Raw genomic sequence first — 21,864 nt, 5'->3', positions numbered from 1 at the left:
TGTTGCTACAGGTTCTGGTAACGATGACATAGACGACGGTGACGAAATCGATACTCTGAGAACGAACGTTGTCAACTATCTAGAGAAACCGTGTTCCGATCCGGTAACAAAGTGCGACAAAATCGACAAACTCCACGCTCTGTGGCAAGAATCCGTTGCAACATTCCCCGAGGAATCTGTCAAGTTGTACGTGAACGATCAATCACCGCCGAGCTTCTGCGTGAATCACTACGAGAGTCCTATCAAATTCAGAAACACCAGCGTCACCAGCAACAGCGAGAACGATCTAGCCACGCCGACGAACGAACGTTCGCAATCCTACATCGACATGGAAGGGAAGAAATCCTCGGAAGTAGAAACGGAGACAGAGACAGAAGTAGAAGAACTACTTGTCTTCGCCAATAGAAACGAAAATAACGATGAAGCTCGCTCTAATTGAGGAAGTGAGACGCGTGAAGACCAGAGGGTGAAATATCGATGATCTAGAAGTTCGAGAAGACAAATCGCGTCTTTTCTTCGTTCGAGAGGAGTATCGTCTAGCGTACGACGAGTATGCCATTACGAAACGAACGGGAACGTGATCGTTGAAACGATCGAGAGCAACAAACACCTTCGATACTGTGCCTTCTTTTTCTTTCTATCGGGCATACGTGTCGCGTATAAGAACACGAAACGATGAACTTTGCAACGCTAGAAAATCAGAAAAAGATGCGGATAGCATACGTCCAAATAGATAGATCGGCGCTTCAGGAGATAAGAGCTGAACAACGGTGATAGTATATAGTATGGAAATCGATACGCAACATTACATTTTCATATAAACGGCCAGGTCTTTGTGTAATTTATACTAGAAATTATTAACGAGTCTTTCTACTCGAGACGCCTGTTACAGCTTTATATACTCTTGGATTTTTATGATACAGAGCGTTCGACGAAAGACGTTCGAAGCTATTCAAATTGCCGAAGCGAACCGCAGTTTAGTCGAAACCTTGATGGAAATTTTCCTATTCGTTTCGTCATTTATGTCCTAACAAGCGAATGAATTGGAACGAACGAAAAAGAACAAAGTAAATAAATGGCTTCTCATTGACGAAAGCTAACGTCCCTAAAGGGTGACTAACGTTTAATTAACTCTGTAAACGCCTTCCGATCGCGTAACAAATGATCGAACGAGAAACGAAAGATCGTAATGATTAATATTAATTACTAAAATTGTCAAACTTTTAAACTTCCAATTAAATCTTTCTCCGCAGCGGCTTCCAGCTTTTAACATTCACTTTATGGTGAAACATCTGTTAGATAATTGCACGAAACGGTGATTCGACGATACACTCGAAGAGGAGGTAAACTCGAGTATCCTAGCTGTTGGTCGATGTAATCGTATTCGAACAAGACTGCTTTTTTATACCTCGGTGAATGAATTCACCCCTTTTTGGTTTACTTGTACAAAGCAGCGCATTCCATTTCGTTATATTAATTAGCCACTTGCCGTTTACGACGCAAGCGTTCAAGTACAAATTTAGTTATATAACACTGTATATTTGCTTACTTCCAATGGATCGACTAGTTCTTAGCACGATCAGGCACGTGCCATGTGAATTCCAACTATTATCATTATACCATCGTTAATATCGTGTTAAAACGTATACACGCGTGTGCAATGTATGCATACGTAAAAAGATATATATATATATTTAATATACCTGTGACTTAACGAATGGAGAATTGTAAGACGTAACTCACAATAAATGGACACGAGGAGCTGTATGGTAACAAAAAAGAAACTGGCGTTTATTAAGTTAAATCGGTATATATATAAAAAAAAGTCTTACATCTTAAAAAATTACCTAACTTACGCAAGTAAAATTTGTTCACAACGTTATGAATAAAGGATGTACTTGAAACGAAGTCACAAGTTCAATTCGTCGATACGAAACGAGCACGTGTCGTTCTTCGAAGATTCACGAGTATATACTTCCTCACCTTCCCCATCTTCTCCGAGCAAGTTTAATTCATCGATATTTGTTGCAAACGATTGAGACACTGTGTTATCATCCAACACAGTTGATGTCCGATTATTCGCTGTTTCCGTGCTTTCCAACGTTAAAAGGTTTTCTAAAACACCAATATGTGAGCTACGCTACGAAACGTTCCAACTAACTAAATTAACGATCGATTACGAATCTATAAAGAACTGACCAGTTTCTCTTTCGTCTTTCGCAATGTTCGCATCTTCCTTCAGAATCTCGAGTTTCGCTAATTTCACGCTGTCCAGAAATTCCTGGTCGGATACCGAGGAACATTTTACGCGTTCCACTTTGTGAATAATTTTTACTAGTTTAGGCAACTCTTTTGGCAAAGAAAGTCTCCTCAAATGCCTTGTTTCCTCGGGTACATCGTCCGATTTACAATACGGCAATTGCACGATATAATAGCGCTTTTCCTTCTCCGACTGATTCTCTTTGACCAGTCTCAAAAGATAATTACCGGTGTTTCGATAAATAGCCGATGCCGCAGGCTTCTTAGGCGGCGGAGAAGTTGCGATAAGAACGACGTCTGCGTTTCGAAACGCAGCATCGCACCAACATTCTGGATCCTACGTTACAAACATAACAAACCAAAAGATTAACATTTCCGTGGGAAAACGTAGAGCCGTTTGAAATAAATAGTCTCGTTACTGGCACTAACTTTGTCCATGGTATCCGTAACGTCGAGCATGTCTATCATGGCGTTAACGTCGCAAATTCTTAAATACTTTGCCAGCTCGATCATTACGTTGATATGCGACAGTCGAGTCGGTGAGTAGACTAACAAACATTTCGGTATCCCTCTCCTTTTAAGTACTTCTACAAAAAAGTACGAAGCAAACATATAAATTTCAATGGCCACTCTGTATTTACAAAAATATTTTGCAAACGTTGCAATTTTACCCTTTTTATACAATTTGTAAAGATGATAAAGGACGTACAATATCACTGGCGGTATCCACACAGTGCTAATAATCATGATCAATAAACGATGAGATGTTTCCTCTGGAAAATACAATTGCCATAATGCTTAACAACCACGTCAACAAGAAAATATTTTCAGATAATACAGACACGTATAGGAAATTTGTTTTTGCTTACGTATAATGATAAAAGGCGTGGTGCTGTTCACACATCCATAATCGCCACACTCTGAATGCATGGGAGCAACTTTAAAATAAAACACGCCGGTGTGCGCGGTAAAATTGTAGCGAAAATCTTGTTCACTGGTCATATTGAATGTTTTCACGAAATCCGTATCGTTGTTTATCAACCAAATTTTATACCCTGTTACATTATACACTTCTGGCAGTGGTTGCACGTGCAAAGAAAGAAGAGGAGCGTAAGAGACATCTATATATACAAATGGTCTGTATTCCTTTATACTTACACCTTCTCCTGAGATAGGACAGATTTAAGAGGAACCATCAATATCGAACAAACACACGACTGCTCATTTTCTTTCAATGAAAAATATCTGGCTTAAACACTCACCGATAAATCTGTGCACAGGTACATTGAAAACATATCTTTTGCTATACTTATACTTTTCTCCTGTTACGAGATAATCTAACCGGTATGGAACAGATTCGTAAGATACATCGGAAAATGGACAAGAAATATAGAATTCCTGTGGTACTGGGTTGGTTTCGTTCCCATAAAGTTCTATGTACCTACATGCTGATTCGTTCTCATCCAGTAAACTTTGATAACGTGTAACCAGTCCTATTTAATAATAGAAAAGAATTTCAAGTGACAGAATAGAATCATTTTACTCTATGATTCTTACCATGAAAGTCCACGTTGGTAACGCTTAAGTTGAAAGCTGTCACTTTATATCCAGATTCCTCGTACGTGTATGAACGTAAATTAAATTTGGCTGCTGTGTCATCCACTGGATAACGACTATAACCTTCGAACGTGAGTTTGGTGCAATCTACCGACAAGAAAAGCAAGTAATTCGCATACCTATCTCGTGATTCCTGACTCTTATCTTGTACATTAAAAATACATGCTGTACCATATAAGTCATCACACTTTTAATCACTATAGCCGACGCTGAATGCATTTAATGAATATATCGTACCTCCTTTCCTTTGAACTTTTGTCAATAAACATTGGAAACCAGGAGTAGCAACTAATTTTGTCTGTAAAATAAACAGACATTTTAACCTAATAATAAATACTCAGCCTAGATACAATGACTACAATAGAGTCTGATAACAAGGTATTTTATTGGAAAAAGAGTATATGTCAATACTTTTTATAACAACTATAGACATTTAGAAATTCGAGAAACTAGTTGTAAAGGACTTGAAAAAATGAAAAATTACCACGTTTTGACAGTAGTCTGGATAACAATACATAGCTGCGACGCTTCTGCTCAAGTAACAAAGAAGCATCGCAAGATTGACAAGTCTCCGCATTGTAAGGTTAGAGTTACGAATTAACCACATCTATTAAAAAATTTGATCGAAGTAAACATATTTACGTTACACCCGACATCAACGATTGTCGCAATTTTCCATATTTTCACGATAACACATTACATTCAATCACAACGATTTACATTTTCTCGAGAACTGCGATTTTTGCACAATGTAAACTAACGAGCACGCTTCCTACGTGTTTGCCTTTAAACACGCACTCTACCGAAAAATAGCGCAACCTCACGTGTTTAACGTGTTTTTCAACACAGATGATAAATGTGTCAAGTTATTCGTGATAAGCTCGTCACAAACGAACCACTTATCCTTAATTACAATAAAAAATACTTGAGAAGCAAAGAACGAAGATTCGTTTGTGACTCATCGTCTCTTGTCGTATAATTCCCTATAAAATGAATCAGAAAAAGATGATTAACACGTTGACTGGCACGTGGATTTTATATATTTTGTTCTGAGAGCTGCAAAAGATTGAAATATACTACGCTATGATATGTAATTTTTACAGTCATCGTGTTAAGGTACGTAGTAACAAAAGTACTAATTATTACGAACAAAACAGAAGTCAGATCATGTACTCCTACAATTATTTATAATCGTGTACCATTATCACTTCTATCTTTCCTACAAAATATAAAAATGCAAAATGTAAAAATGTATTAAGAAGCATTCGAAACGAAATGTTTTTTAAGAGATTGCCAGCATTTGTAATAATCGTTGTCCAGTTTGTTGGAAAGGTTTGCGGCCCATTCGGTTATCGCCAAACTATACGACGTTTCAAACATGAAAGCTTGCGTTCCATCGGCGACGCGTTCAGGTTTCAACTTGTTGTTTGAAGCAGTTTCGAAACAAGACGAATCCGGTCCATGTGGCGTCATAATGGAATGCAACGACGCTCCGCCTGGATGGAAACTTTCCTCCTTAGCTTCGTATCGTCCCTTTATCAGGCCCATGAATTCGCTCATACAATTTCCTGTAGGTCGAAGAGACACCATATAAACCATATACGTCGCTCTAGTTCTTAAGTATCTATTTTCACTAGCTTATAAACTGAGAAAGCTGAGCTTAAAGTTTATGAAATTGAATAGTATCGTGTGGAGTTACGATTTAAAAGAACCGAATACTTTATTGCTTCCCAAGCATCTAGAATCTTCATCGTATTACCACCAATTTGTATTTCTTGCACCAATGAGACATACATGGATAGGTTTATTACGTTAATTTGAAAAATGAAGTTGGAACTAGGGCGACGATATGATACTTAAGAATGGAATAAGAACGAGGGGAAGAGAGAAAATGGAATCGGAGAAAGGAAAAATTGTAGGTTCCGCTCGAAAAGAAACAGCAGAATGGTAGTCGCGAAAGAAAAAGGAAGTCGATGGATATCACCGGAGAAAATTCCGAGTTTTCACCGATATCTCGGTTACACGATTTTTAGAAGCGGTGTAGCATAACGAAGTATCGGGATCGAGCCATGCAGCTGACACCGAATCAGCATAGAAAAGCAAAAGGACGGAACGATGACTGTAATTACTCAGCGTTGTTTATTTCTCGAAAGTGAAAAGACGGAAAGGAAAGAAACGAGGAGAGGGGAGCAGAAGGTGTCGATTATAGATCTCGACAGCATCGTCGAAATCTATGCTGCTTCTTATCACGAACGCAGACGGCTACAGCTTTTCTTTTTTCTCGCGTTGTCGTCCACAAAATATCGAATAGCCGACTTTCTATGCACTTACGATGATAATAAGGAGGCCGAAAAGTGTGCTCCTGCACGGACCATCGAGGTGGGAATATTACAAAATCGGCTGCTGCTGTACCGATCTTGCCGGAGGGACACGTGAGGACCGTGAAGATCGAAGGATCCTGTAGGAGAAATAAACGCGTATAAAGGAAACGTGTATCGATTCGTCTGTGTATCGAATCGCAGCGGACTAGAGAATGACGGAGGTAACGTAGCTTTCGCAATACACTTACACAATGATCAAAGGAAACCGTATTAACGACCATGAATTTGTCGAGGTCGTATTTGAACGGAACGTAATTTCCATGCCAAGCTACCACGTCGAACGGACTGTGGTCTTGCTCGGCTACAAACAGCTTACCGTGATACTTGCACACGATCTCGTAATCGATTTCACGATCCTCGTACCACGCCACAGGCGTTTGAAAATCCCGTGGGTTCGCCAGGCCATTCGCTCCTGTTGCAAGATCAGAGTTTGGTTAGCTACCGCGATCGGCAGAAAAACGCAAAACTGTAATCTCTTTACTCGTGGAAGCGATTATCCGCGTTACCTATCGGCCCCAATTCGGGCAACTGAAAGTGATCGTCGTACACCTCTAAGATGTATCCTCGAGATGGACCGAACACAGCAACGTTGAACCGCATACCTTGCTGGATCACGCATATCTCGTTCGGCTCGCAACGGATCTTGCCAAACTCCGTGGTTATCAGTAACGCGCCTAGCTGAGGCACTGCGGGTAAAACGGTTTCGTCGATAAAACTAAAACTTTCGACGACCTTCATCGCCGATATTTTCCATGCACGTAGTCCGGCTCAATGCAGAGAGAAAGTAAGAGGAAACTGACGAATTGGTCGGTCCATGACTGGAACTACATACGTACCAATGAGAAGATCTCCGTCGGAATTGTAGAAGGCCTTGTTCTTCATGGAGGCATTGCAGAGATACACGTGGATCGCGATACCTTGGCGAACGCGAGCGTCTCCTGCACCGCATAGCGTGTGCAAACCTTCCACGAAATCTATCTCTGCGGCTTGTCTGGTCGGCACGTCAAAGGGTTTCCATCGCAGCTGAAACAGGAAAATAGAAACGTTCGAGTTTCCAGTGAAAGAGAAAACGATGACGAACGATCGAAGATCGATACCTGATTCGGCGTTGGATTTACAGCGTCCCATCTGTAGTCAAGACGAGGAGCGCTATCAACCGGTGTGAAGGGTTTATGGACGACCGACGGTTTGATTCGATACAACCACGAGCGTTTGTTTCGAGAGCGAGGAGCTGCGGGACGATACATAAATATGAAACGCTTAGGAATAAGTCTGTATCCTAATTGGATGTCCTATAGCGACAGAATAGTTGAACAGATATACGAAGACGAGATGAATTACTGTAATTTTTCTACGTTCCTTGTCCTCAGATATACAGTTTCCGACCCATTTATCTCATAAAATGGGTCTCTCCTATGCTTCAGAAGTCGATAACTCCGTGAAACTATGCATTCTTATTACAGACGTCATGGGTGCGCCTAATGCAAACTAGTTTTTGGATTTCAAACAATGCAGATAATCGTCGCATCGTTGTCAATTTGGACACAGTCGTAGAATATGCTTTGTACGTTTATCGTCGTGTTGGTCGGTCGTTCGGACGACGATTTTATCATTGTGCGATATCCAATTAGGCAGAGGATTGTCCGCAGACACGCGTCCTCGGCCAATCCTCAACGTTGTACGCGGAAAATGCGCAGAGAAATGTACGTAGATCGTCTACAGACGATCGCCTGTCAGCCTGGACTAAGCACTTGAAACTCGTCCTGGCGATAAAACGCGGTTAGGAGAAATTACTTACCGGTAAACGACGTGCCGGACAGCTGTTCCGCGTACAGACCGTACGGACATTGTTGAGGATTGTTCTGACCGATCGGTAAGGCACCGGGGCAACGTTCGTCCTCGCTGGAGAATTCGTTGCCGAATCCTGTCAGATACTGAAACGAAAGAAATTGTGTGTATAAAGAAAAAGAAAATTACGGGGAAAAGGGAATCGACGAAGCGTAGCAACGCGATAATCCCGAGTCTGTCTACCTTGAACTCGTCTTTCATCGCGCCACGTTCCTCGATCACTGAATACAACTTTTTTCCCATTGCTTCATTCTTTTATACGAGAACAACATGGTCGGATCGTACGTAATAACAACGAAATCGTCATTATGCAAAGGAACGTGTTTAGGTGTTTTGCCACGGCGTCGACCAATCGCAGCGCGGAATACGAGAAGGTGCGTCTCGTCGATAAGTTCGATCGGCATCGTTTCAAAAGTCAGAAATTCCACGCGCCTTATGAAAATTTATCGCTCCACGGCGTTCCCGAGGCGAGCCCTCTCGGCGCTGTTCTTTTCTACGTAGATTACGCGTACGTGTATATTTTATTCCGCAAGCGGTTCTCGTTCTTCCCACTCGCGGTTAATTCAGAAACGAACGATAAAACCTGTCTCTCGTAGCTCGTTAAAAATTTCCGATAAAGACGGATAAATCGATACTCTTCTTTTCCTCTTTCGTGTCTTTTTTAAATTTATCTTGCATGTAGAGAGGCAGCAGGAAAGGAAAAAAGACCGAGGGAGGGAAGAAATAAACAAGCGGCGACGTTACACGTGCTCGTCGTGTGAAATCGACGCAGAGGCAATCCGGTTTACGGTGGAAGGTTAATCGGAATATAGGACGTCTATTGCGTGATTCGTTGTTAAAATGCGCGTAATTGATTAATCATTCGAAAGATTCGAGAATGATATTACGAGTAGCGAGTCTATCGGATCGAAAGAGGGGAAACCTAGGAAAACAAGGCTCTTTATTTCAAACGCGATAAAGGCGAACGATAAGGCTTTCGGCGGCAAGGTATTACGTCGTAGTCGCATATAGCTGCTTTATTATTGTTGTTATGGTTATCATTAACATGAACAAGCGAGCGTAAGTTTATCCAGAATACGAAAGTAACAAAAAGAAAACAGACGGAAGAATGCCGGGATAAAATATAATAACGTAATAAAAAATAAAACAGAGCAAGATAAAATAAAAGTCACTTGTAGAGATACGTGAAACGAAACAAAGCTATAGACGCAACAGCGTCAAAAGAGCAGAAATGCTACCCGAACGAGCAATGAGAATAAATTGTTACAAAGTAAAGGTTGTAGTGGACTGCTTGAACGTGTTAATGAAACCGGAAAAAAGCAGCCTTATCCGCGATATCGTTGGCGTAGTTACATACTCTTGAAATGGGATCGGAAAGCTTCATCGTGGTCAGATCCGTTCGCAAGAAGTCAACGCGTAAGATAGGATAATTGCGAGAAGATTGTGAGCACGCGCTAAGATCAACCAGTTGTAGCAGCGGAGGATCCTCGATAACGCTATTCTGAATTGTCAACGTGTTAATGAAATCGGAAAAAAAGCAGCCTTATCCGCGATATCGTTGGCGTAGTTACATACTCTTGAAATGGGATCGGAAATCTTCATCGTGGTCAAATCCGTTCGCAAGAAGTCAACGCGTAAGATAGGATAATTGCGAGGAGATTGTGAGCACGCGCTAAGATCAACCAGTTGTAGCAGCGGAGGATCGTCGATAACGCTATTCTGAATTGTTAACAGGAAAATAAGCTCGCAATTCTTCCTCCTATCCTCAACGTTGACGTCTTCGACCTCTCAAGAATATGATCATAGTTATGCTCATGACTATGCGTTTGGCACCCACGCGCACCAGATATACATACAGTCGTATATCAGAGAAATTCGCTCTATCGATGTGATATATCTAGCCTGAACAAAAGACCCAAATGACATTCGCACAGTCAACTACACGAGGTAACATCAAAGAGTCGCAGAGAGTTTCAAGAGTCAAAAGATTCCTGAAACTCTTACAAAAGCGGAAGATGAAACCTAGCGTTCGGTTTGCGTTATTAACGCTTGCGATAATGCGATTAGTAAGAGACAGTCGTAGAAAATCCCCAAGTCACGCACGCTGTCGATGGACGACAGAGGACAATTCGGTAACTAGTACGGATACGAAAGAAAATTTGTATTTCTAGAGATTCGCATCACGTGGCACCTGGTCGCGTTAACAGTCTGACAACCGCACATTTCGGCGTAGATTTCAACCATCGGCGTTTTTCATTCAGTCTATCGTCGTATAATTATGGTTCGCTTTTTGAGAAAATTTTCTGAGCAAACCTAATCCATTAATTTATTCGTTGTTGAATCCATAATCGAATCTCTATCGTATTATCTCAATTCATTTTGTACGCTTATGTGTCATATGGATTCATTGATTTGTTTCCTGATCGTTCCATACGGTTACGGAACTCGCGATTATAATCACTTTCTGACCATTCGCTTTCATCTAGATCGTTAGATTCACAAATTGCCAGTGCATTTGTAAATCGTTTCGCTTCGATGGAACGCTATCTACTATAAATACAGGAATTGTTTGTCTCGCGCGTAAGTGCCAATTAAGTTTAAAAAAAAATGAAGTCACATAAACGGCCGTCAAAGCGTTAAGGAACAATTCGTTGACAAAACAATATTGCGTGACTTTATGAAAATATCCTTGTAAAGCAAGAGTGTCGCAGCAATTAAGAGGTTGCTCAGTTATAAGAATAACTCTGAAATGTTTAAGATCGCCAGCAGAGGAGCGATTCGGATTCAAACGCACTAGAGAGACGGTTAATGTCAAATAATAAAAAGTAGAAAGCCCAGATGGCACGTCCGAAGATACAATTATTTTTCGCAATAAGCAGCCACGAACTCTGATTCGTCGGATACATTTAATCGCTAATAACAGTCAATTAACGTTGATTTGAAGTAATCGCGAAGCTAGGAGGATCAGAAATTACTCTCGAAACCAAACTGATACGATTTACAGCAAAAGATATTCAACCGAGCCAAATGCCTTCTTGAAATCTACGTCCACCTGACACTTGTTGTCAAGAGCATGTGTGACATAGTTATAGAAAGTTGTCGAATCCGTGACCGTTTTGCAGAAAAAAATTCGTGTTGATAGTAGGACGAACGTGCCGGTGATTATGAAAGTGGCCTAAGTCAAGAACCTGAAAAAGAAAAAAAAATTAGTTGATCATTTACTTTGCGTTGCGTCTATCTGCGTTACAGCAATCCGAAAGCGTCTTTGTAAATTAACAGATATTGAACCTTTACGTCGTCGAAAAGAATTCAGTTCAGGTGTCGAACGCAAAATGCAAAACATCTCGAAACGATAAACACACGACTTGGGCTACTTTCATAATCAGTGAAAGAAATAGTTTCTCAGGCGAGTCGTAAATTTGATCGCTATAATTATTCCAGAAATGTCTGCGAATGTATTTAAATTAGAAATTCTTGACTCGCTGCTTGTCGCCTAGTTTGTATATCAGGATAAATGAACTGGTATTGGGTAGGAAAAAACCCAATGGTAACGATCTATTGAAAATGATCTATGCGTGATCTCGAGAGGATATTTTTAATAAAGATAAAGCATTCCATCGTCAGCAGAAATTTTATTTACGTCTAAGCGATCAATAGCTAGGAAAACATCGATTATATCGACATTTAAGTCGGCTAAATGAAACGTCGTGCTCGGACAAGAAATATGAGGAAGAGCTGCGGACGAAGAGACATATGGCGATTCGAATCAGACCGCGAAAGAGTCATCGATCGATCGATACGTCTGTCCAGCTCTGTCCTTGAAAAACATAAGGGTTCGAATTATACGTAATGTACGTATATTGAATTACTGGAAAACGTAGAAGGAATGAAAAAGTAAATGAAGATGGAACGAGCGAACGAAGACAATTTCGGTGTGCTTATTAGGGCAAAGTAACTCGCGCCTTTCGCCCGGCCAGAAGAACTGGTCCTCGTGATTAGAGCGCGACCACTGGGATTCGAAAATATCAGCGTTCGTTCGCTAAAACTGCTACGTTGGGTTTAATCGAGCGAACTGATCGTCGAAATGTAAATGATCTATCGTCGAGTGTCACGTGGCGAGCGCTGGAAAAGAGGAAGAGGAACGGAGCGAAGAAGGTTGACGAGCGAAACGAGCTAATTGCGCGTAATTTGCCCCGTTTCGATCCGGCGGGACGCGAACTAGCCAAGAGAATGAAATTACAAAGAGGTGGGGGCCGTTTACAGTTAAGCGAGAGAAGAAGAAGAAAGAGAGAGAAGGAGAGAGAGAGAGAGAGAGAGAAATCTCGCTAGCAAAGAGAAGATTCCTTCTCCGGCAACGGGGCAACCTTTCTTCTGCATCCTGCTCGGCCGTCAGCCGAATAACGGAGATCCCGCGGATGCAGGCCGAGCGCTCGGCTAGGCTGGGCTCGACTCGGCTGCGCTCGGCTCGGCGACGTCATCGCGCCGGTTCTCGCGAGATCTCGTACTTCTAGATTGAAATCGGTTCGCGCGGTTTCCGGCTTGAAGCTCGCGAATTCTCGCCATTTGTTTCTATCGTCTCATTTGCCAGAGAACTCGATGCGAAACGCATCGTCGGATAAGTCGTAAACCTTTCTGAGCTGGCGTTTTCCACAGAAAGAACGAAATATCGAACAGATCGGCGCGTATTTGCTTTTATTGGTTCGTTGCAAAGTACTGGAATAAAGTTTACGATTCGTACTAGGAAATGCTCAAAGACTTATCCGACGATCGAATAAAGATAGATGCGACACGTACGAGAAAGAGGAGTAGCGTCGCGAGACACGGCATGGAAGCGAGCGACAGAGAATACGACTCGATTCGAAAATCGGTAGTAACTAGGTAGCCAAGGAGGCACGTACCCCTACTCCGAGAGGAAGGTTGCGACCAGTTGGCCGGCTCTCGCTCGGAACAGGTGGGCTCGAGTCGAGAGAGTCTCGGCCTGCCGCTTACCGCGCACGGATCGAGTTTGTCGTTCGACCGGTCTCTCGAGTTCTCGTTTTCGGCCACGAAAAAGTTCAACTAAACTAGCCGAAATATGCGTATATAAACGAGTCGGTAACAGGATCGTTAAATCAGCCGGTGGTTTACCAGTTTCGTTCTAGTTCGCGCTCATCGCCAACTCGAACAAGAGCGCGTAGTGCCCGTTCGAAATCGCCGCGTTCCATTATCGTTCGTCGACACGAGTACGCGCGAGAACATCGACCGCGTCGAGTCAGGAATTCTCTCGACGAATTCTCTCGTCCTCTCGGCGCGACCTCTCGACTCGACGCGTACGGCTTCGCGCCGCCAAACATTCGCGGTGCCGCGAATGATACGAATCGACGATCGAATCAGCGGATAAATTGGCTCGCTTCCGATCCTGCGGAACCGCGACGAGATCTCTTGCCGCGGAACGAGCAACGATCGCCGACCCGATTTTGCATGGGTGTACACGTAAGTGAATCAGAACAAGTTCGAGACCGACCGAGCCCGATGACAGAGCTCGTGAACGATCCTTACGATTATCACCCTCCACCGATCGATATCAATGACGACAACGACGACGACAACGACGACTACGACGACAACGACGATGACGACGTGCTTCGATCCTGGCTAGTACTAGTCACGCAAATCTTCGACGTGAAAGGGAAACGCGCTAAAAAGGTTACTTAAAACGATACAACTATAATAGATTCCACAATTACGTTCGCCTCGGTGAGGCTCGATTCCACGCAGTCGTCGAAGAACATGGTACCGTATCCGCGTTTCGTTTACTCGGCCGCAAAACGAGAAACGACGCGATTCACGATCGTCTCCGCTTTCCATATGGGTCGATCGTTTGAAAGAACGATAACGGTGAAACGGTTGTTTCATCGTGGACCATCATCGTCCGTTTCAAACGAGTCGAGAACGATACGACAACGAACGAGAATGAAACGTTCGTCTCGCGAATCGTTGCACGATCCCCCTGGCCATGTGTCACGCGAGTCCCTCGCTCATCCGCCGCGTCGTCCATCGTCCATCGTCCATTGTCCATCGTCCATTGTCCATCGTTCGTCGTCCTTCACCCGGTTATGCAGCTAGCATGTCGCGGTTCCGTAGCAAGCGCTACGAAACGAACGCTATCGGAAAACTTGGACGAAAGAAAGGAAAGACGATCGCTACGGTATCGTGTTCGTCCGAGCGATTCTGTACCCTCGATGCAACGTCTGTAACAGCGCGAAAGGCACGGACGCTGCTTGGAAAAGGGTAACTCGGGCGTATCGGTTCGAGGATCGAAACGCGTTTTCTCCGCGTACGCGATCACCGAACGAAAGAGAACGGCCACGACCAAGCACTTGTTTTCCCTCGTGTCTTTCTTTCGAATCGCTCGCTCGCTATCGAATGCGATTTTACGCTTCATACACGAACGATGGAATATTCCGTGTGTACTTTTGCAATGTTTAGCTGCGGGCAGTGGAAACATTCCGATAACTTTTAACATTTTATGTGACTTTTAGCAGCGTCTAGCGTACTTGGCGAAATCAGTAAAAATGCCCGCATGTACGTTTCACGCGTTGATCGCCGCGCGAATTTTATGTTTCACCTTGGCAAATATACAGGGGTTGGTCGAAATAATGGAAACTCCTTTTGTACGTCATATTAATGTGTAATGCGTGTTATAACATATAAGATACGTTTCCATTATTTTGTCCAACTGCTGCTCAACATGCTAAAGTTTAATTTTCGCAAAATATTATATCGTATTTAGGCAAGATTTGTTCTGACGATTCATCTAAATCGTTCGAGTCGTTGAACATTTTCTAGCTCTTCTCTGAAATTTATCTTATTCTAATCATTTAATAAATTTGATAACCCGGTTCACCGATAACAGCCACAGTTGTCAACCCAACGTCGCTCAACGTGTATTAAGTCTGTGGTTACAGTGGATGCGTACTCGGACGAATTAACGTCCAGACCAACGCGGTACATAATGAAATACATATACGGATTCTTATGAGCGTACGCATTTCGATCTTTTGATGTTTCGTTCGCCAGAATTCCAGTTCAATACGCATCCGCCGTAACCATAACGTAAAATACTCGGCGTACAAAGAGCCAAAACGATTGGCGCAATTTGCAAAAAGTTTGATGATTCTGCGCCGAAGCTTCGGGACGGTGTATGGGCGAATCGCGGCGCGGCGAGTGCGCTTACGAAATGGTATGTAACGCGCGCGAACGTCCGCAACTCGTGCATGCTCGTAACCCTCGCGCAATCGCGATTACATTCGCCGTTTTATCGACTCGTTTATCTGAACGACCAGTGGCGGCAATCGCGTCGTTTAAATCCTTTCTTCCGCGTAGAAAGTTACCGCGTAGGAAACCTGTTAGCCCGATCGTTCGATCCGCGAAACTGTGTTGGCTCCTCGCGTCCTATCTGCCTGTCGATCGACTATCGTCGTGCCGAGAATAAACGAAAGGAATTTAAAGAAGAAACGGGACGTTCCGTAGGAGAGGAGCGAGGCCCACCGTACCGATGTCACCGGCAGAATGGCCAGGGATCGTTCCGGTTCAGAATATTCGGAGAACATGAGCGACGCCACGACTTGCAGCTGCACGACGAGTTCCGCTGACAAGGCTAGTAGCGCATGTTAGAGTAAAATCTCTTTTGTAAGGGATAGCGGTAAGTCGCGATAAATCGGATCGGTCGCGCGCGATTGGCGCGTGATCGATCGGATTCGGAAGAACGATACGGGCTACAGCCGTGACTCGATTCGGCTCGGCTCGGCACGGCTCGGCTTGAAACAGCGCGAACCACTCTTCCGGAAGAGAGTACGAGAGGTATGCGAGACGGCAGCGTCCGATAATGGGAACGACGGTGGTGGTGTTTTCAGTGTTCGTTGCGCGGCTGCGGTATGTTTCAAGAGCCGTTTTTCCTACATCCACCTGGCTCGCGACCACGCGATGGAATCTACATAAATCCGATGAGCGCGTACATCGGCGAGCCTGTAAAGCCGAAGGATACAGAGTCCTTTTATCTGCACAGCCCGCACGATCTCGTCTACACGAGGATTACGCGATTGTTCGCCGACACGGACAAGCATCGACACTTTGAGAAGAAGGACGAGACTTTGACTGGTAAGTGGCGCGAGTCCCAGATATCTCGCGCTGCTGCCGAGACTTCGACTCGGTACGCGCGTCGTTCGCTTCCGGTAGCGACGAGTCGTAAAGAGAAACATCGAAGCTCTGTCTTTCGCCTCTCGTTGCCGCGCGTTTTGTCGCAAAACATTTCCAACGACCAGCGACACGTAGAAAGATTTCGTCCACGCTGGACTATGTTTCGTTGAATTTTGTTTTTTCTTATCTTTAGCGATCTCGATTGCGATATTTCATCGCTGTACATACTTCTAGAACTAAGTTCGAAGTCCATGAAGTTCAATATCGTCGTGTGGAGTCAGGACGTAGGAAATATTTGTTGATTTCCACGTACGATAGAATCTTCGTCATATTATCAACAAATTGTATTCTCTGTACCAATCGGACGTACATGGGTTGGTTGATTACATTTTTCTGGAAAATGCAGTTAGGACAGTTCGAAACTAGAGCGACGATTTGTTGCTGGCAACAGAAACGCGAAAAACCCTGAAGAAACATTCGCTACGACTTTTTTTCATACGTGCAACGTCGATAAAAAAATTCCTCGTTGTTGCTTTAGCGTGGACTTTAGAGGATTTTAGAGCTACTCGTTACGCCGCGGAGCCGTTTCGACCGATCGACCAAACGGTCTTCCATTCGTCTTCTGAATTTTCAGTGAAAGTGGACGTACACTTCAACAATGGCGTTCTCGACCGATCGTCCGGCGAAAACGGCTACACGACCAAAGCCGAAATGACGCGCGAGCCGTCCGAACACGCGTACGAGCAAATCTGTTTACGCCAGGATCCTGAGACCGCTGGCATCGTCGCCAGCCCGCAGAGGAAGGTGCAGATCGACAACGTATCCGATCGCAGGTACGCGGCATCGATCGCGCGCTCGTCAGCTCGCTCGTAATCGTGCCGGTCGATCGACGATACGTAGTAATACATACCGCTAAAGCCAGCATGGATTTCACAATGTCGCGTGGATCTTGTTCGCTTTCGAAACGCGTTCGTTTCCGCTAATGCTCGGTCAGCCGTTTCTCGCGGAAGGACGACCTCGATATTTCCGCTGAAACGTAGCCGGTTTAACAGAACCGGTGTGTATAACCAACGCGAGGACGAGTGTCGTCGATCGACGAGCTTGAAATGGTACGAGAGTGGCACACGTACGAACTGGTTGGCGATATGAACGTGACGAATCGATTTCAGCCGATCTCGAAAAACCGATCGCAGATACAGTAGATCGAGTAGCGCGAGCGAGTCGTCGAACGTCAGCAGCGAGATTCCTTGCTTCTCGTCGAGCGCGTCGACGCCGTCGCTGTCGCGGAACAGCAGCAACGAACGAGCCGGAAAGAAGTTTACCGTGGAGTCGTCGTCGCACGGTACGTTGAATCGACGAGTGCGTTTCCAAATGACAATCGCTGATCGATCGTCCATACGATTTTCAGAGAAAAAGAACACGACCAGTACGTCGTCGCAAGTAGAAAGCGAAAAGGAGATCAAACCGGCGAACGGCGGAGTCAGGTAAGTAGGCCGAGCGATAAGGCCGTGCGCCGCGAGACAGAAAATCGAAGAGAAGCGTACTGATTGCATTCGATTCTAAGCGATTTTATCGCGACGAAATGCGTCGGACGACTCGTTGGTTCGACGACTCGCGCGATATATCGTAGGCAAAAACTAGCTCACGATGTACTTCTTCTTCGTTTTCTTCTTCTTCTTCTTCTTCTTCTTCTTCTTCTTTTTCTTTTTCTTCTTCTTCTTCTTTCCCTGCATCGCGCGTCTTTCTCAGCTTCGCCAAGCCACCGCCTCCACCACCACCGCCCCCACTACCGGAGAAGGAAGACGTCGTGGTGCTCGTGGTGAACGCCAAGCAAAACGCGGAACCTATAACCAGGGACGAGAAAAGAGACGTCTCCGGTGAAACGAACCGGAATGGAAGAACCGAGAACGGAGCACACCTTGCATCTGCAGGTAAGCTAGAAGATATAGCTCTCTCGAGCTGTCGATAACTTCGTTTCTTCGATCCTCGATTCGTCTCGCTCGATCCTCTGTCATTTGTAAAAAAAAAAGGAAAGAAAAAGGGTAGCTAAGCTAAGGGAAGCGCGAGAGTGAAAAGTGTAAATGGAAAAATGGGCAAAGAGAAAAGCGGATGAATCGAAGAGAGAAAAAGATCGTGGCAGGAGGGGAGGGGGGAAATGAGACGGAGTAGAAATAGAAGAAGAGGGTGGGCGAGATTAATCGAGTCGAACGATCGACCGATTTAAACCGGGTATTTTTACGTCGCTGAACGCGGTTTAACGATAATGATGATAATAATTAAAGCCTCGGTGAATCGCAAAGACGGCCACTTACTAGACCATAGCGCTCATCGGGCATATAATACACTTACCTAGATTTCACTTGTCCGACGCGTACTACGATTCGTTTCCCCCACCTCGTTTCTGTTTCGGAACAGCGATCAACAAGTCCGACGTATCCTGCGGCGAGCATCAGCAGCCGGAAGTGCCTCCTGCCAGTCCACCGGCGGACACCGAGGAAATTAAGACGAACCAAACGTCCCATCTGGTCAATAAACATATGGTGCTACCGTTCATACCGCCCAAGTTCGCCAACGCGGACTCCAACACTCTGCTCAAGCCGTCCGAGTATCTCAAGAGCATCTGCAAGATTTCGTCAAAGAGCAGCCTGTTGAAAGCAAGGTCGGTAGGATAGGTTGACGAACGATACCGATACCGATATCGCTTTTATACGATGCTCGTCGGGATCGCTCGTCTCATCGCGTTCGCCTATCGAGGTACAGAGAAATGAAAAGTTGGCTAGAGAGATGTCATGCGTTGCTATATCGTCTTATTTGTATGTACGTGACACTTTAGGCCAATACGCGCGTTTATCTTTACGACTGCGCCGCGTCTATCAGAAATAACCAATCGGACTCGCGTTTCTTCGCCTAGCCATCTTCTCGTTTCAACAGCGATATCTCAACTTCGGAGCCCAAAGTGTATCGAGTCAACGAACTTTAAAGCGAAGCGAAGCGAATCGATGTTGCGACAACCTTGTAACGAGATATGGACTAAATATCATTTTTAGATTTATACTATATCGTCGCTGTTACGTTCAAAAAATCCAACCACTTGAAACGAACAAATTTTTACCATCGGGAAGAGTGACGAATTTTTAAAACGTTAATTTTTTTTTTCTTTTTTTCTTTCAAACGTAGACTTGATACACTCTGATTTTGGGGATCGTATATACGTAGAAGTATACGGAAGTATATACGTTACGGTCCAAGTAACTAATAGGTCATTATTCGTAATGCTTAGTCATTACAGTTTTAAAGTTTCAAATTTATTACAGTGTCCGATTTTGGTTGCAGTTACTAGTAATGACCGTATATCATAAATAATGTATTACGTAGTCAGTTAACGCATAACATATCTGAGGAAACGCGTTCGCAGATCGGTCGACAATTTGGACATACAAAGTAGAAGCGGTGACCGAAGAGAAGGCTTCGTCAGACCGGAAGGGACCGAGGAACAGGAGCAAGAAGAACTGAGGGAGGCTTTAGCGGAGAGGGGTGCCACGCGCAAAGCAACTCGGGAGCTGGAGGAGGAGGAAGAGGAAGAGGATAGGGTGGTGGTGGTGGTCGAAGAGGGAAAGGAATCGACTGCAGGACCTCCGCCGCCACCGTTGTCACCGCTTCAAAAATCTCGACGTATCAACGAGGAGTCCAGCACGGTGGCCATGACCGATCTCGAATCACAGAAAACCCTGCAGCCACTCGCCACCATCAGCATTCAAGATCTGACCAGTATCCAACTGCGAAGAACTTCCGCGAAAATGAACGCGACGAAAACGTTCTCCGCGCCTCCGCCGCGCAGCGTATCTATGACGAACGGTAGGTTACCATAACTAGACTGCGTATATTTATGCAAATTCATATTTTTTACACGTACGATTAAAAAACTGGGACTCAGGTAACCGATCGTTTCGGTGATTAATTGTCTTAACGAGCGCTATATCGCTTTATGTATTTTTACGTATCGTATCAACGCATTCTGTGCATTTTTGCATTTTCAAATTTCCCATAAATTCGTAAAAGTCACATTATCGATCGCATTATCTCTGGTCTCGAAGCTTCCATCTATCTTCTTTCTCAGTTTCAGAGCCGTTCTTCGTACAAAAGACCGATTTGATCGCGGAACTGAAGAGAACCAAGGACATCCCTGGAATCAAGAAGATGAAGGTGGAGATGGCGCAGGTGGAGAAGACACAGGAGCAGAATCTCATGTCGGAGATCAACAAGGCGTTCAACGTTTCGAATTTCGTGGATCAGGTGAGCTATCTCAGTCCCTTTGTTTAGTCACGATCCTATTCTATTTAATTTTCTGTTTCGCCGTAGATCCCAGAGAAAGACAGTTCGGGGAACGTGATACCGATATGGAAACGACAGATGCTGGCGCGAAAGGCTGCCGAGCGAGCGAAGAAAGAATTGGAGGAGCAGCTCGCCAGGGAAAACGAAGAGAGACGACAGAAAGCGATTCCTGCTTGGAAGAGGCAGCTCCTCGCCAAAAAGGACAACGAAGAAAAAAGGTTCGCCGTTTCTTACTCCGCGATTATCGTAACTGGATAACCGGACCGTGGATTTTTATGCGTTTATAGGAAATTAAAAGTGCAAAAATGCACAGAATGCGCGTCATATAAAGCAGAAACACATAAACGCACCTACATTACCATACGTATTTAGTAAGCGAGACAAATTTCTGCTTAGGTTCTGTTCCTTCGTGTGCCTTTACGTGTCTTTATAAAAATATGAATTTCCACGAATAAATATCCACGGTCTACCGATAACGATAGTAATAGTATGATACACGTTGATAATACGCGTTTCCCCTTTTTAACAGACTGAACCAAGTGTGCGCGACGCCAACAGCCAAAGTAGACGCGGTGGCGACGCCGACGCCAACGCCGACGCCGACATCGAGGAGGGATGTTTCGCCTTCGTCTATCTCATCGCGCACTACCCACCGACACGAAGAGAAACCGGACGCCGAGGAGAAGAAGCCTGCCGACGCGAACTCCTCGCATCAAGGATCGCACGGGACGCAGTCAAACGAAACAGACGACGACGCTCAAATTATTCCGTGGCGAGCACAGCTTAGGAAGACCTCCAGCAAACTCAATATTTTGGATTAATCGTCCAAATTTCTTTCACTGGTCGATTCGACGCGCCTGGTGGTCGCGTGTGATAAAAACGGGTAGTGCTCATCGCGCGGCCATCGAACGCGCTTCACGGAACACGTTGTTTGTTTGTATGTACATAGAATCGAGTAAAGTTTATATCGAGAAATTCCTTAAAAAACACGTTCGAACAACTGATTTTTCGTTTGTCCCTTCGAAAAACTTCCTTCGATCTTCCCAAAAAAGATTCGTAAAAAGAAAATAAGAACGGAAAAGAAGAGATCAGTCCGAATTCGTTTCATAATTGGAGATATTGAATCCAGTAGATACACGTGACTGCGAATAGAGGTGAGAGGTATGGATATTGCATTGTCACAGATACGTGTGTTGGTGCGTACTTGCATGATGATAACGACCACCACCGTCCAGTCAGCGCAAGAGGC

At 44.4% G+C, this 21,864-nt stretch overlaps 4 protein-coding genes across 14 annotated transcripts in view; 2 read left to right on the top strand and 2 right to left on the bottom strand.

The window, feature by feature from the left end:
* Ret (protein kinase receptor Ret oncogene) overlaps positions 1–1,908 on the top strand; it is a 33,528-nt gene extending 31,620 nt beyond the window's left edge. For both annotated transcript variants that reach the window (XM_072000310.1, XM_072000309.1), the window contains one exon: positions 12–1,908. In XM_072000310.1, coding sequence (XP_071856411.1) covers positions 12–439 — 428 coding nt within the window. In that variant the 3' untranslated portion in view covers positions 440–1,908. The remainder of the gene's footprint in view (positions 1–11) is intronic.
* Positions 1,766–4,497, bottom strand: LOC139985696 (uncharacterized). Of its 2 annotated transcripts, XM_072000327.1 has the most exons (9): positions 4,361–4,497; positions 4,114–4,174; positions 3,817–3,963; positions 3,522–3,752; positions 3,129–3,425; positions 2,931–3,032; positions 2,689–2,846; positions 2,200–2,596; positions 1,766–2,115 (listed from the first exon to the last, which is right to left on the bottom strand). In XM_072000327.1, the coding sequence occupies exons 1-9, from the start codon at positions 4,481–4,483 to the stop codon at positions 1,910–1,912; spliced, it is 1,722 nt and encodes a 573-aa protein (XP_071856428.1). In that variant the 5' UTR covers positions 4,484–4,497; the 3' UTR covers positions 1,766–1,909. The 2 variants fall into 2 exon arrangements, with proteins under 2 accessions (XP_071856428.1, XP_071856429.1); XM_072000328.1 differs by lacking the exon at positions 4,361–4,497 and having other exon boundaries at positions 4,065–4,173.
* Hgo (homogentisate 1,2-dioxygenase) lies at positions 4,361–18,063 on the bottom strand. Of its 3 annotated transcripts, none has more exons than XM_072000343.1 (8): positions 17,930–18,063; positions 8,056–8,191; positions 7,355–7,488; positions 7,094–7,280; positions 6,764–6,943; positions 6,446–6,669; positions 6,208–6,334; positions 4,361–5,444 (listed from the first exon to the last, which is right to left on the bottom strand). In XM_072000343.1, the coding sequence occupies exons 1-8, from the start codon at positions 18,014–18,016 to the stop codon at positions 5,131–5,133; spliced, it is 1,389 nt and encodes a 462-aa protein (XP_071856444.1). In that variant the 5' UTR covers positions 18,017–18,063; the 3' UTR covers positions 4,361–5,130. The 3 variants fall into 3 exon arrangements, with proteins under 3 accessions (XP_071856444.1, XP_071856446.1, XP_071856445.1); XM_072000345.1 differs by lacking the exon at positions 17,930–18,063 and adding an exon at positions 9,463–9,615; XM_072000344.1 differs by lacking the exon at positions 17,930–18,063 and adding an exon at positions 8,289–8,652.
* On the top strand, positions 13,069–21,602 carry F (espin protein forked). Of its 7 annotated transcripts, none has more exons than XM_072000312.1 (12): positions 13,069–13,790; positions 15,618–15,743; positions 16,001–16,244; positions 16,918–17,116; positions 17,453–17,625; positions 17,692–17,767; positions 18,033–18,214; positions 18,699–18,942; positions 19,699–20,138; positions 20,401–20,576; positions 20,643–20,833; positions 21,145–21,602. In XM_072000312.1, the coding sequence occupies exons 1-12, from the start codon at positions 13,566–13,568 to the stop codon at positions 21,434–21,436; spliced, it is 2,568 nt and encodes an 855-aa protein (XP_071856413.1). In that variant the 5' UTR covers positions 13,069–13,565; the 3' UTR covers positions 21,437–21,602. The 7 variants fall into 7 exon arrangements, with proteins under 7 accessions (XP_071856413.1, XP_071856415.1, XP_071856412.1 ...); XM_072000316.1 differs by having other exon boundaries at positions 13,070–13,577; XM_072000314.1 differs by having other exon boundaries at positions 13,069–13,577; positions 17,453–17,767.
* The last annotated feature ends 262 nt before the right edge of the window (positions 21,603–21,864 follow it).

Source organism: Bombus fervidus, chromosome 3, assembly GCF_041682495.2.
Source record: "Bombus fervidus isolate BK054 chromosome 3, iyBomFerv1, whole genome shotgun sequence".
NCBI lineage: Eukaryota > Metazoa > Arthropoda > Insecta > Hymenoptera > Apidae > Bombus > Bombus fervidus.
The sequence above is the reverse complement of the archived record's forward strand: the minus strand, read 5'-3'. Positions and strand labels throughout refer to the sequence as shown.

Coding starts and splice junctions, on each gene's coding strand:
- F (XM_072000311.1), top strand. CDS start 13,566: ATGGGTGTACACGTAAGTGAATCAGAACAAGTTCGAGACCGACCGAGC. Junction 15,744..16,000: donor CGACGAGTTCCGCTGACAAG/GCTAGTAGCGCA, acceptor TGGTGTTTTCAG/TGTTCGTTGCGCGGCTGCGG. Junction 20,139..20,400: donor CAGCGTATCTATGACGAACG/GTAGGTTACCAT, acceptor CTTCTTTCTCAG/TTTCAGAGCCGTTCTTCGTA.
- LOC139985696 (XM_072000327.1), bottom strand. CDS start 4,483: ATGTGGTTAATTCGTAACTCTAACCTTACAATGCGGAGACTTGTCAAT. Junction 3,964..4,113: donor AAAAGTTCAAAGGAAAGGAG/GTACGATATATT, acceptor TCTTGTCGGTAG/ATTGCACCAAACTCACGTTC. Junction 3,033..3,128: donor CACGCCTTTTATCATTATAC/GTAAGCAAAAAC, acceptor TGTATTTTCCAG/AGGAAACATCTCATCGTTTA.
- Hgo (XM_072000343.1), bottom strand. CDS start 18,016: ATGCAGGGAAAGAAGAAGAAGAAGAAAAAGAAAAAGAAGAAGAAGAAG. Junction 8,192..17,929: donor AAACGAAGAAGAAGTACATC/GTGAGCTAGTTT, acceptor CTTTCGTTTCAG/TATCTGACAGGATTCGGCAA. Junction 6,670..6,763: donor GCCCGAATTGGGGCCGATAG/GTAACGCGGATA, acceptor ATCTTGCAACAG/GAGCGAATGGCCTGGCGAAC.